This window comes from Rhinopithecus bieti, unplaced genomic scaffold (genome assembly GCF_001698545.2).
Source record: "Rhinopithecus bieti isolate Rb0 unplaced genomic scaffold, ASM169854v2 scaffold_7724, whole genome shotgun sequence".
NCBI classification, from domain to species: domain Eukaryota; kingdom Metazoa; phylum Chordata; class Mammalia; order Primates; family Cercopithecidae; genus Rhinopithecus; species Rhinopithecus bieti.
Window position 1 is genome coordinate 1,855,273 of NW_016805612.1, and position 19,859 is coordinate 1,875,131.

General features: G+C 39.2%; 1 protein-coding gene across 1 annotated transcript in view; it reads right to left on the minus strand.

Moving 5' to 3' along the window:
• LOC108530301 (ubiquitin-like modifier-activating enzyme 6) overlaps nucleotides 1-6,783 on the minus strand; it is a 27,226-nt gene extending 20,443 nt beyond the window's left edge. Inside the window, exon 1 of the mRNA XM_017873103.1 lies at nucleotides 6,662-6,783. Coding sequence (XP_017728592.1) covers nucleotides 6,662-6,732 — 71 coding nt within the window. The 5' untranslated portion in view covers nucleotides 6,733-6,783. The remainder of the gene's footprint in view (nucleotides 1-6,661) is intronic.
• Nucleotides 6,784-19,859: the final 13,076 nt, after the last annotated feature.

The window sequence follows — 19,859 nt, forward strand, 5'->3', positions numbered from 1 at the left end:
AAACATATAAGTTAATTTTAAAATCTAAGAAAATAAGACCTAGTTTTTGTGTGAAAATCTCACATTTTGGCTTTTGTAATATACACATCTTTGTATTCCTTTTTTTTTTTCTTTGACACAGAGTCTCGCCCTGTTGCCCAGGCTGGAGCGCAGTGGCGCCATCTCAGCTCACTGCAAGCTCCGCCTCCCGGGTTCCTGCCATTCTCCTGCCTCAGCCTGCCAAGTAGTGGGAATTACAGGTGCCTGCCACCACGCCCGGCTAATTTTTTGTATTTTTAGTAAAGACGGGGTTTCACCATGTTAGCCAGAATGGTCTCGATCTCCTGACCTCATGATCCACCTGCCTTGGCCTCCCAAAGGGCTGGCATTACAGGCGTGAGCCACCGCACCAGGCCACATCTTTGTACTTCTACTAAGAAAACCTGTATGTAGTCAGTAACTCTTTTAGTATTCCCTAATAATTCACTCTTTTAGTACCCACATAAATTCCCGGCTTTATCATTTATTAATGATTCCTGCCCTCACTATGACAAATTCTTAAGGAAGATATTAAAACTCAAATATGCACACTGGTAAAAAACTAGATGTTTGCAATACGACATGCACACAAAGTGCAAACAACTACACCAAAAGATACTCTCCGTCAAACAAAAGAAAATGGCTTACCTCGAATAATAACAGCTAAACTGCTATATTCTATAACTCTCAGTAAAGCAAACTGCAGCCTACTCACATAGCATTGTAAATGGAAAGTTTAGTCACTGAGCTACTGAAAATTACGTTTATTTATCAGCATTACAGGGTTGGAGGGACATAAAAAAAGTTTCACAAGGATTAAACTAAAAAAATGAATAAAATTAGTCAATACTATCTCAAAGAGGTGCCATTTGTTATATCAAAAAAAAAAAAAGACCAAAAGGACATTAAGAATATAATTATAGATTAAGAATCCCAATTTAAGAGTCCACTCTCCCTTTGTGCTTACGGTCTTCAAGCCACACTGACCTGCTTGCTGTTTTGCAAGAAGACAAGCTTGCTTTCATTTCAGAGTTTTTATACTATTTCTTCTGCTTAGAATGTCCTTTCTTAAAAATCTTGGAATAGTTGACTTCTTATCACTTAAGCCTCTATTAAAATATTGTATTACAAATGTCACACACATTATTCCTGATTACCCTATCAATAAAATGGCTACTCTTATCCTTAGGTCACTGCCTAACTCATTAACCTATCATAGTTTCTTCAAATCACTTACCATTAACTGTTTGTCTGCCACTCCTACCAAAAACTCTATGGTCTGTTAAAAACTCACTACTGTAATCCAAATACGTAAAACAGTACCAGGCATTTAATAATAGATATCCCTGTGCTAAACACTGTTTTAAGTGCTTTAGACATACTAATTCAGTTAACCCTTATACAACAACTTGAGGTGACTTCTAAACCATATTTTATAATCAGGAAACCATCTGTAAAATAATTTTCACATGAGCAAGATTGTTAGTCTTTTATCTCTTTTCCCAAGCATATAGTACAAAACAGGATTTGGACTCAACATGCCAGATGGTATGTATTAGCTCCTAATAAAGTGCCCATTATTGACTCTGCATCTTTTCTTTAATTACTTTAAAAGTATTCAAATTTCATGAAAAGTATAGTTTAAAAGTCTCATCAAATTCCATTCAAAACACAACTATTCAATCATACAATACTTTCTTTAATTACTAAAAAAGCATTCCAATTTACTGAAAAAGCATAGTTTTAAAAGTCCCATCAAATTCCATTCAAATTACAACTCTTCAATCACATAGTATTTCTCCACCGTCTATACATTACAGAACAGGAAATATTTTAATGAGATTACAATGAAGTAATCATATTCTCTAGATGCTATTGTATGACTAAAGTGAAATATTATTCTTCATGAATTCCTGCACTATCAAGAACTTAAATATGAATTATTGTCCAAAAATGAAAGGTTTATTTTGCAGAAGGTGGCAAAATCCTTCTTAGTCCTATCACCTAAACCTAAAACAACTGAGATTTAAATATTATCCGAATGTAGTTAAAAAAAAAATCACAGAAACCCTAATTTTAACTTCAGAGAAACTCTTTATACATATATATAGTGTTATATAGTGTAATGATATATATATATTGTATAAACAGTATATATATCTGGTATATTATATATAATCCGCATAGCGCCGAATGGTATCTTCAAAGAGGACTACTTATTATTTGAGAACAATTAATGAGAAATAAGTTTTCAGTTTCATGGTCTCACCCTGGTATAATGCATCATCGATCTCCACAGATGCCTGTTGACATAACGGCAAATTTTTTATTGGCATGGAAAAAGAAAACATGGCTTATTAAATATTCACCTTTTGCGATATATGAATATTTGATTACTCGTGTGATCGTTCACAGTTACTAAAGCGTTTCACACCAAATCATGATACTTTTTATTATCTACACTTTACTTATATTTTTAAATCGCGCCTAAAATTATAGATGCCTGTCTCTCCTGTGTAGATTTTAGTCTACAGAGCTCATTAATCTTTATTCTCGATCTCAGCGTGTGTTTTAGTCACTTGATAGTAAATACTACTTAGTTTTTTGAGATGGAGTCTCACTCTGTCACCTAGACTGGAGTGCAGTGGCATGATCTCAGCTTACTGCAATGTCCACCTCTTGGATTCAAACAATTCTCGTGCCTCAGCCTCCCAAGTGGCTGGGACTACAAGTGCATACCACCACGTCCAATTAATTTTGTAATTTTAGTAGAGATGGGGTTTCACAATGTTGGCCAGGCTGGTCTTGAACTCCTGACCTCAAGAGATCCACCTGCTTTGGCCTCCCAAAGTGCTGGGATTACAGGCATGAGCCACTGTGCCCCGCTGTTTGGTACATATACTCTAATGGATCTGTATTTCAGCAATTCTGTACCATCAACTTTCTCGATATATATACTCTTCCTAGATAAACTCATTCAATCCTATGGATGAATATATATTGATTATATTGAAACTTATTTCTCCATGTGTGATCTTTCCTCTGACCTCCAGATTGTATACAACTGCCAAAACAATAACTATTCTGATGTCTTAACTGGTATCACAAACATAACAAACTCCAAAGAGAATTCAATTACCCCTGCTTAATGTATTCTTCCTGTTTTTCCTAACTCATTTTCTGCTACCATCATTTACTGGGTAGTCCTGAAATCTAGGGATCTTCTTGCTTAAATCATTCCCCAACTTTCTCCATTTGAGACCTGTTAGTTCTACCTTCACAGAAGATCTCAAATTTGATCACTTCTTACTATTTCAATCAGTACAATCTCAAGCCAAACCATCATCACATTTCACCTGAGCTATTTCAAAGACCTCCTAGCTAGTCTTCTTATTTCCACCATTGTCCTTCCCCTTTATTCTCCATAAAACAGTCTAAATATCTTAAAATGCAGTCAGAAATTATCCCCCGAATTTGGACTCCCCTTCAGTGGATTTCCTTTACTCTTAAAATTCAAACACCTCACCATGCTTGAAAGGGCCAATGTGTTCTGTCTCCCAATTACCTCTCCAGTTTCAACTCCCACCACTCTCCATTTTTGCTTACTATCTTCAAGCCACACCGACCTGCTTGCTGTTTCACAGGAAGACAAGCTTGCTCTTATTTCAGAGTTTTTACACTATTTCTTTTGCTTAGAATGTTCTTTCTTAAAATCTCGGAATAGTTGACTTCTCAGTTAAGCCTCTATTAAAATATTGTGTTACAAATACCACACACATCATTCCTGATCACCCTATCAATAAAATGGTTACTCTTATCCTTAGGTCACTGCCTAACTCATTAACCTGTCAGTTTTTTCAAATCACTTACCATTAACTGTTTGTCTGCCACTCCTACCAAAAAATGTATGGTCTGTTAAAAACTCACTACTGTATTTCAAATAACTAAAACAGTACCAGGCATTTAATAATAATAGATAACCCTGTGCTAAATACTGTTTTAAGTGCTTTAGATGTACTAATTCAGTTAACCCTTACAACAACCTTGTCCAAACAGTAGGCAGGCACTATTGCTATCTCCAATGAACAGATGGAAAAAAGAGACTGAGGCAGGTTAACTTAAAATTTGCCCAAAGTCACAGAGCAGGCAAATGGCACTGCCAGGATATGAACCCAGGCAATCTAGCTCTTGACTACCACCCATACTGCGTACTGTCTCTAATAGTAGACATAAAGGAAGCACTTTAAAAATCTGTTAAATGGTCCAGGCATGGTGGCTCATGCCTGCAATCCCAGCACTTTGGGAGGCCAAGGCGGGCAGATCACCTGAAGTCAGGAGTTCGAGACCAGCCTGACCAACATGGTGACACCCTGTCTTTACCAAAAATACAAAAATTAGCCAGGCGTGGTGGCAGGCGCCTGTAATCCCAGCTACTTGGGAGGCTGAGGTGGGACAATGGCTTGAACCCGGGAGGAGGAGGTTGCAGTGAGCCAAGATCCCACCGCTGTACTCCAGCCTGGGTGACAAGAGCAAGACTCTGACTTAAAAAAAAACAAAAAAAAAAAAACAAAACAAAAAAAAAAAAACTCTTAAATTAATAAATTTTAAAGGAAGAAAAACGAATCTAAATATACAAATCTGACAAAGTATACTTATTATAGTAGCATATTATTTATAGCAGTGCTTGTCTCAATTTTTTCACAGCATGGCCTTCAAAAAACGTATCTGTAGGAAACACTGGGAAGCAGAGATAATTTCCAGGTACAGGGAACCAGTCTGGAGCATTTGGAGCTGAACCACTGTGAGAGCTGAGATCAATATACTAGCAGAAGTGCAGGCCATTCCTAGTTCAGAGAAGCTCTGATCGTCAAAGGATTCTAAAAACAGTGCGATGGCGTCAAATTCAGGTTTGGAATCCAACTTTCTAGTCCTAACATTGATAAATAAGCCAAAGAATTTGTAAACAAAGGTAATTAAAATGTTATCATTTATCTCACCAAACACTGACACATACCAAATGATACCAGCTTCTAGTTAATTAAATGGATAGCTATTAAAAAAACTGATTCCAATTACCAAAGCAAATCAGAAGACAGCTGTGTTCTAAGAGATCACCTATCTAATAAAAAACACACACACATACACAACATACTCTGTTTGGGCATTGTAACAAAATATAAAAATAAACAAAATTTGTTTCTTTTCTTTCTTTTGAGACAGGGTCTCTCTCTCTGTCACCCAGACCGGAGTGCAGTGGCACGATCTCGGCTCACGGCAGCCTCGACCTCTCCAGACTCAAGCGATCTTCCCATCTTAGCCTCCCGAGTAGCTGGGACTACAGGCGTGCACCACCACACCCAGCTAATTTTTTTGTATTTTGTAGAGACGCGGTTTCGCCATGTTGCCCAGGGTCATCTAAGAACTCCTGAGCTCAAGTGACCCGCCCGCTTCGACCTCCCAAAGTGCTGGGACTGCAAGCGTTTGAGTCACTGCACCCAGCCAACAAAATTTTTTATTATCTATTTTCCTATCACCTTATCCCTAGTACACTTTTACTTGCTGCTCTCCTTGCATGGCGGGGGCAATAGCCCTAGTGGGTAAATCTGAATAAAAACGAGAAGAGCTACATTCTAACTAGCTCTGCCGCTTAATGGCATTACTGGCACTTTTAAGAAAGTTGTACCTCACTGGAATGTGTCAAGAATATGCAAAAATAATATGATCTATAAGACAATCAAAAACGCTTCGAATAAAGCGCGCGTTATGTTACATAATATCCCTCAAGTCTGGCAGTGTCTTCAATGGCAGACAACACCATAAAACTGAAAGCATCCCTTCAGTCTGAAACTGGCGAAAAGGCTACAGGTTTACAAAGTGTCGCATCAGCTGAAAATAATACATCCATCACTTCTATCTTTGGCATGCTGTATTCTGACAGTGGTGGACAGAATATAACTACCTGCTTTATTAATTATGAGATGATTGAAAGAGGAACTACTAACCAAGAAACTGGTAAAGGCCTAGCACAAATATTTCCCCCCTAATTTTACAGGGGCGGGAAAGATCTAAAGAATGTCAAAACCAAGTGGGAAATAAGAATGGGTAACTTGTGTATTTTTTTTTTTTTCCTGGCTTTTTTTTTTTTTCTTCCATAGTCAACAGAGGCCTCAGGGTGTCCAGATTGCTACTGATTCATTCTTACCAAGTTCTTTCTGGTAACAGTTTTCAAAAGAGGATCTCAGTGGAGGTGCACAGTGGCGCTCCTCGCTTTCTTTTAACGGAAAGGAGGAAAGGTGCTTGGCACCAGTGGGGAAGTTCACGCCAAGTGACCGGGACCAGAACTCGCTCTCGGCCGGAGCCCCCCAAGTCTGGTGACTCGGAGGAAGGAGGATCCCGAATCCCAGCAAACTGAGAAAGCGCTCAAAGGTGCGGAAAGGGGACTTTTCCTCAGGAAAGCCGGGAACAGCAGAGGCCCTAGCCCACGTCGCCACACCCACTCCGCGCGCCCCTCTCCTCCCAGGGCCGGCTCTGCTCGGCCCCACGGCCTCTCGGGCGCCCCCAGCCCGCCGGAAAGAAAGAAGCAGAAACACGGAGCCTGGGTCCCACCCGCGACCCCTCACCTTCACCCGCCTCGTCCTCTCACCTGCCAGTCCCCCAGGAAGAACAGGACGCCTCTTCCCCCTGAGGGGCGGCCACAGGCTTGGATCCTTCCATTGCCGCCTGAGACACCGCCGCCGGCTACTGGGAGGTACGAAAGAGGCGGGACCGCGGGGGTCAAGGGGCGGGCGGAGACGTCATCAGAGGGGCGGGCCTGGGGAAGCTAGGAGCCCGGCAGCGCCTTCCCGTCAACCCTAGGGGCGTCCTGGTTTCCGGTTTGGGTGTGGCCGCATAGCGTGCTGTGGTGCAGGTGGCCGAAGGGGGCGTTACTGTTGCGACTGGCATCCGCATCCGGCAGATGTGGATGGAACCAAAGTCCAGAAGTTACGCGTCACCCTTGCTCTACAGCCAAACATGCAGGACTCTAGTAACCCGCGAAATGATGGGATTGCGTTGCGTATCCTTAAAAGAGTCTTATAGTAAGAAGAAGAAACAGCTTTATTTTATAAATAAACTGAAGGCTGCTAATAGCTCCAGATTGTCAGTGAGGGGATTCCACTTAAAGATGTTATACATTTAATAAATAATTTTGGGAGTCCACTACATGTGAGGCACTGCCTCAGATTTAATAGAATCATGTGATTTTTAGTGCCATAGATGACGTTAGATCATCCAGTTTGGTCCCTCAAATTTGTGGGTAAGGGAAAGGAGCTTCCGGTCAGTGCTAGTGACTTGGTCAAGGTCATAGAGCTAATAACTGTTAGATTATCAGAACACATGTGTAAGGAGTTCTCATATAATTCTTTTCATTTACTTCGTGTCACCTTAGAAAGCAACAATGGGTTGGACACAATAACATTAGGATTTGTCTTTCACTCTAACACTGTATATTTGAATAAACATCTGCAGGATTTTTAAAATTAGCATATGCTTTGACTTTGAGTATTACATAATTTTCAGTGATGTATCATATTTTTAATTAGAAACTTTTCCTCTCTCATGTGGAGATGAGGGTCCAGGCAAAACTGTATTATCCTTTGTGCCCCTCTACTCTCTTCAAAATTGCACATCTTAAAATACCTGGAAACTTTATGTTGCTCACCTATAGCATTATCCGTGTTCCTCAATCCGGTTGTGAACCTTTTCCACATTAAAATTTACTTGATCTGTGTTGTATTCTTTCAAGGCTCTGCTCTAGCACTAAGTTTATTCCCTGTCTTTTCTCTTTATTCTAAAGTTAATAAGTAAAATATATTTGGCTAGCCCACCCTACAGATACTGTCAGTTTCTTTGTTTCCCTCCTTCTGCTTTCCCTTCCATACTAATTTTCTTCCTAAGTAATTGTTGAATGCCTATTAAACATTAAGAACCTAATGACTAAACAATAAGCAGACAATAGAGATAACATTGCTCACCAGTTTTATCAGGTTCATCGTGGGAAGCCAAAAATAGAAAGTAAATGAAAATTTAAGAAAGTGACTTTTGTATGAAATAGAATGAGTGTTCCAATGAGCTGAACAGAGAACATTGGCTTTATAGGCAGAAAAGGACTGAAGAAAGCAGAAACAGAACAAAAATCAGATTATTTCAACATTTCTTTCTTTGTAAATGTTAAAACAGAGCATACTTCCTTATTATTCCCACTAGGTTCACTAGAATCTCCTGGGTATTTTTTTTTTGGTTTTTGTTTTGTTTTGTTTTGTTTCGTTTGTTTGTTTTTTAAAACTGGCTCAGTTTTTCAAAATCCACTTTAATTACATGGTGCTTAGCACAAGCAACTCCATTCTGGTTTGATCTGATGGAGCCTGGTGTAGAAGGCTAGTCCAAAACAATGGCCTGCCATTGCCCACACTTCTTCATATTTTAAGATCCGTGAATAGATGACGTATTTTTTAAAAATAAATACAGAAAATAATGGTGCATCTTAAACTTGAGGGCATGTTAGGTTTGATAAAATGTGTTGTGAATTATTTCAGGCATGTAACAAGCAAGCAGATTTAACAGATTTTAATGTTTTGTCACATATGTAAAATGGGAAAAAAAACTAGGCTATCACAACTTTTTGACAGTGAGGCTTTATGTCATGAGAAAGTAGAATGACATATTGAGGAAACTTAGGGGGAAAATGTATAGGCCAAGGATTTTTACATTCAGCAAAACTAACTCATATACGAAAGGTACAAACTGTTTTCAACAATTGATACACCAACATTTGATGAGACTAGTATTATCATGAGCCCCTCCTGAATAATTAATTGGAGAAAGAGTGTCTGACAGTCAGAATTATTACAGAAACATTGATCTTAAGTATTGACTCAGGTTCTTTACAGCAAATCATAATCTGTTGTATTTATTAGCTTTTGTGTTTCTTCTAGTTTATTCTTTATTACTAATTCTCCTGAGTTCTGTCACCTCATTTCTGAGGTTTTTCTAATTCAGAATCAAGTTGTTCTTCTGTATTTTGCATCATTTCTCTAATGTCATTTAGCTAGTTTCAAAATAATAAACTGTTTTGTAGTGCATCTTTCAGGTATGTTTTTGTTATCTGTGATGATGATGTTATATTCCTTATTCTTTCTTTTCACATAATAACTTTGCATGGGATTTGAAGTTGATGCTTTTCTTGTTGCTCATTTTTTTTTTCTTTTAGATGGAGTCTCGCTCTGTCACCTAGATTGGAGTGCAGTGGCGCGATCTCAGCTCACTGCAAGCTCTGCCTCCCGGATTCACGCTGTTCTCATGCCTCAGCCTCCCAAGTAGCTGGGACTACAGGTGCCCGCCACCACGCCTGGCTAATTTTTTGTAGTTTTAGTAGAGATGGGGTTTCACCATGTTAGCCAGGATGGTCTTGGTCTCCTGACCTCGTGATCCACCCGCCTCGGCCTCCCAAAGTGCTGGGATTACAGGCATGAGTTGTTTCTCATTTTTATGTGAAATTGATGTTCCTGCACTAATATGAGACAGGCTTCTTAGCCCAATAAGCCTAAGTTTATCAGGAACAAAACTGTATTCTAGAAAGTCAGGTGTATTAGTCTGTTTTCACACTGTTATAAAGAAATACCCGAGACTGGGTAATTTATAAAGGAAAGAGATTTAGTTGACTCACAGTTCCGCATGGCTGGAGAGTCCTCAGGAAACTTAATCATGGCAGAAGGTGAAGGAGAAGCAAGACATATCTTACATGGTGGCAGGAGAGAAATGAGAGTGCAGGAAAAACTGCCACTTTTAAAACCATCAGACCTCAGGAGAACTCCCTCATTACCACAAAACAGCATGGGGGGACTGCCCCATGACCTAATCACCTCCCACCAGCTCTCTCCCAGGACACATGGGAATTACAATTTGAGGTGAGATTTGGGTGGGGACACAAAGCAAACCATATTATCAGGTTTACTGGCTCATTGCAAGGAGGGAGCCCACATTCCGGAAGAACCATGGGGTGCCTCACCAACAGAGGAAGAGATAGATTTATTGTGGGAATTTGGGGAAGTATGGAGTTTAGAAGGAATTAAAATGAAGTAGTGCTTTGATAGACTCAAAAGAAAGCAAGGCTGTTTATAAAGAAGTCTACACTACACCTAAACTATTAGTAATGGCAAAAACCGCAATTACTTTTGCACCAACTTAATACCAGATGGACCCAGGGTTCTGTTTTTCGGAAAGTGCAAAGTTCTGCCTCTCAGAAGTAGAAGCTATTTATCTGTGTCAATATGACTTTAGATATTCTAGCCAAGAGTGAGATATTTCAACCTTAATAATAGGATTTACACAGTAGAGTTTTTGACAATCTTTTGATATTGTCATAAATTCTCTATGATTTTAGAGAAAAGGGCATTGTGTGAGTAAAAAATCAGTAGTTCCTCTAAGGGTATGTGTGTATGTGTATGTGTGACATTTTAAAACATTTTCCAGAGAGAAATATTATTTTCTGTTAATTTCACAGCTGGCTTTATTTATGCCTGTTATCCCATACCTGATGAATGGCAAAGCAGATTTTTACTTTCTTATTCTGTGCTTATTTACTTTCTCTCAGGTTTGGGGAAAACTTTTCTAATTTCAGAGAATTCCCTTCTCTGTTGCTTTTATGTAATGTTCAACAATATTATGGTTTTATTTCTTTTTAAAATTAATACATACATAATAAGCATATGTTTATAGGGTAGTTTGATATTTATGTACAATGTATAATGATAAAATCAGGGTAATGGGGATATCCATCACCTCAAATATTGTTCATTTCTTTGTGTCAGGAGCATTTCACATCTTTCCTTCTAGCTATTATGAAATACACAATAAATTATTGTTAACTATAGTCACCCTCTAGTGCTATCGAACACTAGAAATTGTTACCTCTATCTAATTGTGTTTTTGTGCCCATTACCCAACCATTTTCATCCTCCTTACCCCCAACCTTCCCAGCCTGTAGTAACCATCATTCTACTCTCTACTGCCATGAGATCCACTTTTTTAGTTCTCACTTTTGAGTGAGAATATGCGCTATTTGTCTTTCTATGCCTGACATTTCACTTAACAATGACCTCCAGTTCCATCTATGTTGCTTCATACTACATGATTTTGTGTTTTTGTATAGATGACACATTTTTAAAATCCATTCATCTGTTGATGGATACTTATATTCATTCCATATCTTGGCTATTGTGAATAGTACTGTAATAAACATGGGCATGCAGATACCTTTTAAATGTATTGAATTCCATTTTTGTATGTATACTCAGGAATGGGATTGTTGGATCATGTGGTAGATCTATTTTTAGATTTTTGAGAAACTTCCATATTGGTTTTCATAGTTTCTGCACTAATTTACATTCCCACCAGCAATGCGCTAGTGTTCTCCTTTTGCCACATCCTCACCAGCGTCTCTTATTTTCTGTCTTTTTGGTAATAGTAATCTTAACTGAGGTGAGATGATATCTTATTGTGGTTTTGATTTGCATTTTTCTGGTGATTGGTGATGTTGAGCATTTTTTCATATGTCTGTTGGCCATATATATGCCTTCTTTTGATAAATGCCTATTTAAATCATTTGCCCATTTTAAAATTGGATTATTTGGGGATTTTTGCTATTGAGTTGTTTGAGTTACTTATATAAGCTGATTATTAATCTCTTGTATGAGTAGTTTTCAAATATGTTCTTCCATTCAATGTGTTGTCTCTTCACTGTATTGATTGTTTACTTTGCTATGCAGAAGAATTTTAGCTAGATGTAATTCCATTTGTCAATTTTTGCTTTGATTGCTTATAGTTTTGAGGTCTTACTCCAAAATTTTTTGCCCAGACCAATGTCCTAAAGTATGTCCTTAATGTTTTCTTCTAGGCGTGTCATATGTTCAAGTCTTGTATGTAAGACTTTAATGCATTTTGATTTGATTTTTGCCTATGATGAGATATAGCAATCTAATTTCATTTTTCTGCATATGGATATTTAGTTTTTCCCAGCACCATTTATTGAAAAGACTGTCCTTTCCCCACTGAATGTTCTTAACACTTTTGTTGTAAATAAGTTGAACTTTACTCAATTTGTTTATCAGCTTTAAAAGTATTATGATGAAGCTTTTAGGACTTTTTAAAAAGTATAATATCATGTTGTCTGCAAATAGGTACAATTTCACTTTCTCCTTTACAATTTGAATGCCTTTTGTTTCTCTATTCTCTACATGTTCTCTCTTCTGTCTCATTGCTCTATGTGTATGTTTTTATACCAGTACTGTGATCCTCTGTAGTATATTTTGAAGTATACTGTGATGCCTCCAGCTTTGTTCTTTTTGCTCAGGATTGCTATGGCTATTCAGGGTCTTTTGTGGCTCCATATGAACGCTAGGAGTTTTTTTTTCTATTTCTGTGAAGAATGTCATTGGAAGTTTGATAGTTATTGCATTGAATCTGTGGATGACTTTTGGCTTGTGGTCATTTAAAAAATATTAATTCTTCCAGTCTGTAAGCATGTGATATCTTTTCATTTTTTGTATGTGACCTCTTCAATTTTCTTAATCAGTGTTTCATAATTTTCCTTATAACAATTTTTCACCTCCTTGGTTAAATTTATTTCTAGGGTGTATTACTCCATTTTCACGCTGCTGATAAAGACGTACCTGAGACTGGGCAATTTACAAAAGAAAGGTTTATTGGACTTGCAGTTCTACATGGCTGGGGAGGCCTCACAATCATGGTGGAAGGTGAAAGGCACCTCTTACGTGGTAACAAACAATAGAAGAGAACTTGTGCAGGGAAACTCCCCATTTTAAAACCATCAGATCTCATGAGACTCATTCACTATCATGGGAACAGTATAGGAAAGACCTGCTCCCATAATTCAATCACCTACCACTGGCTTCCTCCCATGACAAGTGGGAATTGTGGGAGTTACAATTCATGATGAGATTTGGGTGAGGATACAGCCAAACCATATCATAGGGTTTCTTTTTTTGTAAGTATTGTAAATCAGATTGCTTTCTTGATTTCTGTTTTCACTAGTTTCTTGTTGATATATAAAACACTACTCATTTTGTATGTTAATTTTGTATCCTGCAATTTTACTGAGTTTTTTTAATCAGTTCTAAGAGTATTTTGATAAATCTTTAAAAGCTTTCTTTATATAAGATTATGTTGTCTGCAAACAGGGACAATTTGACTTTCCTCTTTACAATCTGAATGCCTTTTATTCTTTCTCTTGCCTAATTGTTCTGGTTAGGACTTGCAGTACTACACTGAATAAGAGTGGTGAAAATGAATATCCATGTCTTATTTTAGTTCTTAGAGGAAAAGCTTTTAGCTTTTCCCCATTTAGCATAATCTTAGCCTTAGGTTTATCATATATGGCCTTTATTGTATTGAGTTATGTTCTTTTAAACCTAGTCTATACCTGGAAGACTTTTATTATGAAGGGTGTTGCATTTTATTAATACTCTTCCAACAACTATTGAAATGATTAAGTGGTGTGTTTTTTTTTATATTTTGGGGGGAAGGGATAGGTTGGGATGGAGTCTCGCTCTGTTGCCCAGGCTGGAGTGCAATGGCGGGATCTCAGCTCACTGCAACCTCCTCCTCCCGGGTTCCAGCAATTTTCCTGCCTCAGCCTCCCAAGTAGCTGGGACTACAGGCATGCGTCACCACGCCCGGCTAATTTTTGTACTTTTAGTAGAGATGGGGTTTCACCATGTTGGCCAGGCTGGTCTTGAACTCCTGACCTCACGTGATCTGCCTGCCTTGGCCTCCCAAAGTGCTGGGATTCCAGGCATGAGCCACTGCACCCAGTTGATTAAGTGGTTTTTGTCCTTCATTTTGTTGATGTGATGTATCATGTTTATTGATTTTCATATGTTAATCCATCCTTGCATCCCTAGGGTAAATTCCACTTGATCATGGTGAATGATCTTTTTAATGTGCTGCTGGATTCAGTTTGCTGGTATTTTGTTGATGACTTTTGCATCTATGTTCATCTTAGATATTGTCCTATAGTTTTCTTTTTTTGTTGTGTCCTTGTCTGGTTTTGGTATCAGGGTACGCTGGTCTCAGAATAAGTTGAAAGAATTCTCTTCTCTTTAATTTGAAGAGTTTGAGAAGAATTGATATTAGTTCCTTAAATGTTTGATAGTATTCAACAGTGAAGCCACCAGGTCCTGGGCTTTTCTTTGATGGGACACTTTTTATTACTAATTCAATTTAATTACTTGTAGTTGGTCTGTTTGGGTTTCCTATTTGTTCTTGGTTCAATCTTGGTAGGTATAAATGTCCAGGAATTTATTCATTTTCATTAGGCTTGCCAATTTGTTGGTGTATAGTTATGCTTAATAGTCTCTAATGATCCTTTGTAGTTCTGTGGTATCAGTGGTAATATCTCCTTTTTCATTTCTGACTTTTAAAATTTGGGTCTTTTTTTTTTCTTTCTTGGTTAGTCTACCTAATGCTTTTTTAATCTCAATTTTGTTTATTTCTGCTCTGGTTTTATTATTTATTTTCTACTAGTTTTGAGGTTGTTTTGTTCTTGCTTTTCTAGTTCCTTGAAATGCACTATTAGATTTAATTGAAGTCTTTCTATTTTTTTGATGCAGGTGTTTATTGCTATAAATAGCAATATAATGCTTTTTTTCAATATTCTTATGCTGTATTCCATTGGTTTTGGTATCATATGTTTTTATTTTCATTTGATTCCAGAAAAATTTTAGATTTCCTTTCTAATATCTACATTGATTCATTGATCATTCAGGAGTATGTTGTTTAACTTCCATGCATTTGTATAGTTTTGAAAGATTTTCTTGTTATTGATTTATAGTTTTCATTGTGGACAGAAAAGATACTTGATATGATATCAATTTTTTAATATTTTTTGAGACTTGTTTTGTGGCCTAACATGTGATCTATTCTGGAAAATTTTCCATGTGTGATGAAAAGAATGTGCATTCTCTGACTGTTGGATGAAATGTGCTATAAATATCTATTAGGTCCATTTGATCTGAAGTGCAGTTTAAATTAAATATTTCTTTGTTAATTTTTTGTGTAGATGATCTGTCAAATGTCTGAGCAAGGTGTTGATATCCCCAACTATTATTGTATTGGAGCCTATCTCTTCCTTTGTATGTAACATTTGTTTTAAATATCAGGGTGCTCCGATGTTTTGCATATATATTTACAATCATTATGTCTTCTTTCTAAATTGATCCCTTTATCATTATATAACAACCTTGTCTCTTTTTGTTGCTTTTGACTTAAAGACTGCTGTATTATATAAAAGTACAGCTATTCCTGCTCACATTTGGTTTGCATTTACATGTGGATTAGTCAGTTTTCTTACTGCTATGAAGAAATATCCAAGACTAGGTAATTTATAAAGAAATATAGGTTTAATGGACTCACAGTTCCACATGGTTGGGGAGGCCTCACAGTCATGGCAGAAGTTGAAGGAGGAGCAAGGGCACATCTTACATGGCAGCAGGCAAGAGCACGTATGCTGGGGAACTGCCCTTTATATAACCATCAGATCTCATGAGAGGTATTCACTACCATGAGAACAGCATGGGAAAAATCCGCCCCAGTGATTCAGTTATCTCCCACCAGTTCCCTCCCATGATACATGGGGATTACGGAAGCTACCATTCAAGATGAGATTTGGGTGGGGACATAGCCAAACCATATCGTTCCAACTCTGGCCCCTCCCAAACTTTCATGTCCTCACATTCCAAAACCAATCAGGCCTTCCCAACAGTACCCCAAAGTCTTAACTTATTTTGGCATTAACTCAAAAGTCCACAGTCCAAAGTCTCATCTGAGACAAGGTAAATCCCTTCTGCCTGTAAGCCTGTAAAATCAAAAACCAGTTAGTTACTTCCTAGATACAATGGAGGTACAGGCATTGGGTAAATTCACCCATTTCAGATGGAAGAAATTGGCCTAAATGACAGGGTTATAGGCCCCATGCAAGTCCAAAATCCAGTGGGGCCATATGGGTCGCAGCAACCTCAATTCTTGCCTCTTCAGAAAAAAGAGTGAGGGGCATAAGGCAGAAAAAGACACCAAGGTAAGTTTCAGAGCAGGAATAAAAGTTTATTAAAAAGCTTTAGAGTGGGAAAGAAAGGAAAGTGTGCTTGGAAGAGACCCAAGTGGGCACTGAGAAGGTCAAATGCAGTGTTTAACCTTGATTCCAGGACCTCATAGGCTGGCCCTCCTTCCCGTGTCTTGCACCCCTTTCCCATAATTCTTCCCTTAAGGTGAAATGCCTGCATGTAGAGTGCCCTCGTTACACTTGGGAAGTGAGCACAAGCAGTGTGTTTAGGAAGTTGTATGTATGCCCATTTGAGGCTTTCTTCCCTTTTCCGGTGTTGTGCCCTTGGAAGCTCATGTTCTGCCATTTTGTCTCTTAATGCACATGCCCAGGAAGTTGCTTCTCACTGGCATCTGCATTCAATGAACACTTTAGTGCAATAGGCGTGGACCATAAGGAAATGGCCTCTCCCTGGTGTCGGATGCCAATGTTTTATAGTTACAGAACATTTTAAAATGTATTGTTTTTACTCTATACTCCTGAATTATTGAGTATTAGCACAGAAAGAATGCTTTACCATCATCTAAATGTTCAAGCCCTTTGTTTCACAGAGGATGACCCAAAGACATTAAATGGCTCGAATAAATTCACATAATTGTAGATGCAGAGTCAGGACTAGAACCTAGTTTTCTTCCTAATCTAGTGTTTTTCTAGTGTATTATGCCCAGACATCAAAAATTGGAACATCTGTTTTGTGACTATCAAAAAGACTAGGAAATGCTGAGTCCTGAGGTCAGGCCTTCATGAACACAGTTGGAGAGCAGCTGACCTTTCGCGTTTGAAGAATAGCTTCTTTGCCCAAAGGTGTTGTAGTAACATTTGAACTAGTTGGAGGCTAATTAGAACCCGGCGGGAATTCCATGGTAAAGAAAATAACCCTTTCAATAAATGTGAATAATTATCTACTTAAATTATCTATAAATTAGAATATGTGTGCTATACACAATGTTATATTCCCACCAAATTCATATATTCAAACCTAATTCCCAGTGTCATATGAAGTCTTTGTGACATGAGAGCTTAGAGAACTCCCTTGCCTTTTTAGCCATGGGCAGGTGAGAAGACAGCTGTCTATAAATTAGGATGTGCACCCTCATTAGACACCGAATCTGCCAGTATCTTAACGTTCAACTTCCCAGACTCCAAAACTGTGAGAAATAAGTTTCTGTCATTTAGAAGCCACCCAATCTATGGTAGTATTTTTTTTTTTTAAGTAAAATAGCTCTTTTTTTATTCACTTTGATTTGGATCATTGGAAATATTCAACAATAAATAAATCAGAGCAGGGGATGAGGAAAACAGGATCTTGCTAACATCATTCAAATGCATCCCAACCAGTGCTCAGCTGCACAACAACACAGAGAGAGGTGAGGGAGAATAGAGAGCAAATTTTAAAACACTAACAGCCAAACAAACACACAAGATTGCACAGAGGAAAAAGTGCTCAAGAAACTTTGCCTTTGAAGGGAATTCGGTGAAGGGAAACGACTGTGTAGGAGGAAGGGAATAAACCCATGATCACCCTAAGGGGCAAGGGCTTTGAGGGGGAGGCCCTGACGCAGGCTATGGTTAAATCTGACATCCCACAGCTCAGAATGTGCAACTGATGGCAGTTTTGTACTAGGAAGAAGCTGAATGATGAGGCTAGGTGATGGTATCACCTGATAGGCTGGGAGGGAGAACAGGAGGTGCAAAGGCGACTCACTGCCAGTAGGAAATTCAGTGCTCTTTTGATAAGAAAAAAAAAGTCAGTAATGTCCTGATCCTGACAAGCTGAGATGCTGCTTTGCCTGTCTCTGCCTTTTCCTCTTAGTCTTCCTCCTTTTCTTTGCACAGGTGTCAGGTAGCACCCCAGGGGTGCAGGAGCTGGTGTTTTCATGACAAACAAGAAGAGGGAGGTTGACTCTATATCAAAACTGGCTAGCCCAGTCCACGGAGCAGGATGATCTTTGTGGCATGTAGTCCCATTTGCTGCAAACGAGATGCTCATGATGGATATAATGATACCCCCAGGGCTTTTCATAGGGGTGAGGATAGGTGCTGGTTCCTGATGACACATGCCTGGCATCTAGTGATCTTTAGCTGGACAGTGGCCCCTCAGGGCATGGGCTTCCCTGCATAAAGTAGTTTTGATCCTAATCAGGTGAGGGAGAGTGAGTTCTTTTGGTTTCTCTGTTACTTGTTTTCAGATTACCTCAAAGCAAACATCCCAGTTCTAAATGTTCTCTGTGGTTTTATTCCACCTTTGCCAAGAAGCCAGAGTCACATCCAGGTAGGACTGGCCTCTAGCATGGCCTTCTGGCCACGTCAGAGAATGGGATTCCATCAAAACCTCTCAACCAGCCCTTTCCCTAAAGAATCACCCAGATCTTAATTGCCCTCTCAACCTTCTTGACTTTTTTTTTTCTATTTTACATTCTATTTTCTCATATCTGGCTTTTCTCTCTAAGCCTAGCCAAATGCTTTGCTGAATGATGCTTGGACAAGCCAGAATTTTAAAAGGCATTCATCCATTTATGAACTTTCTTCCAGCCCAGGATCCCTGCAGAGCACCAGAGGTTACAAATCTGCCCTCCTTTCTCCCCTAAAAAGTGACTGAGGGGAGGGAAGGGGCATGTAGCTCCAGCTATAGCAAATCAGTACCTGACTCACTGGGGAGACCCAGGGGGCTGGGATGTTGCTGACACCTCATGGGCCACCTTGTCAGCCTATCTTTGTGGCTTCAGGTTCAGCTCTGGGTGCTGCAGTCAGGGATCCATCTACTCCCTGCCTGAGCCCAGGGCCGATCTCCAGGGAACTCTCTGCCTGCAGAGTAGAAAGAGCCCTAGGCTGGGAGTCAGGGGCCTGAGGGAGCCCCTGCCACTGCCTGTCCAGCAAGAGTGCTCCTCATTCTCCTGCTGACAGCACACATGTTGCCCTTTGGCTAACACTCTTGTCTAATTCCCAGCCACCTTTACCCCAGGGTTCCAGTTGGTTTAAGCCAAACTGATACATTTAATTCTGGCCACAACAAGTGGCTTTTATTCCATTAAGTGCTCATTGCTAAGCCAATGAGACATAAGAGATGTCTGCTGGGCTTCTTTTATGTCTCATAAGAGAAATGCCATTTCCTGCACTGGAGGGTGTGAGAAGGCAGAGACAAGAGCTTGCCCAGGGCCATCCAGGCACCCTGCGGACACAGCTCAGTGCTGAGAGAGCAGAGGAGAGTAAGACACTTCCATTCCGGTTACACTTTTCTGAGATGCTGAATGGAGACTCGCTGGGAAAGCCTGCCTCCACACAATTTAAACATGGCGCCAGGAACACCCTGTTGTTGCTGAAACTCTGACTTGTGCTGTCTGTCCCAGCCAGTGCATGATTGCCAGTCACTTCCCTCCTTCGTACTCCACCAGGAAAAGGCCACGCCTCCCCATGCAGCAGCGGCCTTTTAGGAAATGTGCTCAACAGTAAAGGTGTTTTTGCTGATTAAACTAGTTACACCTTTAAAATCCTCCAAAACTTTAAGACTTTTAACTAGTCTTGTTTTCAGATTACCTCAAAGCAACATACCAGTTCTAAATGTTCTCTGTGGTTTTATTCCACCTTTGCCAAGAAGCCAGAGTCACGTCCAGGTGGGACTGGCCTCTAGCATGGCTTTCTTTTGGTAAAAGTCTTGTTGACTCAGTAACTGGAGTCAACAATCAGTGTC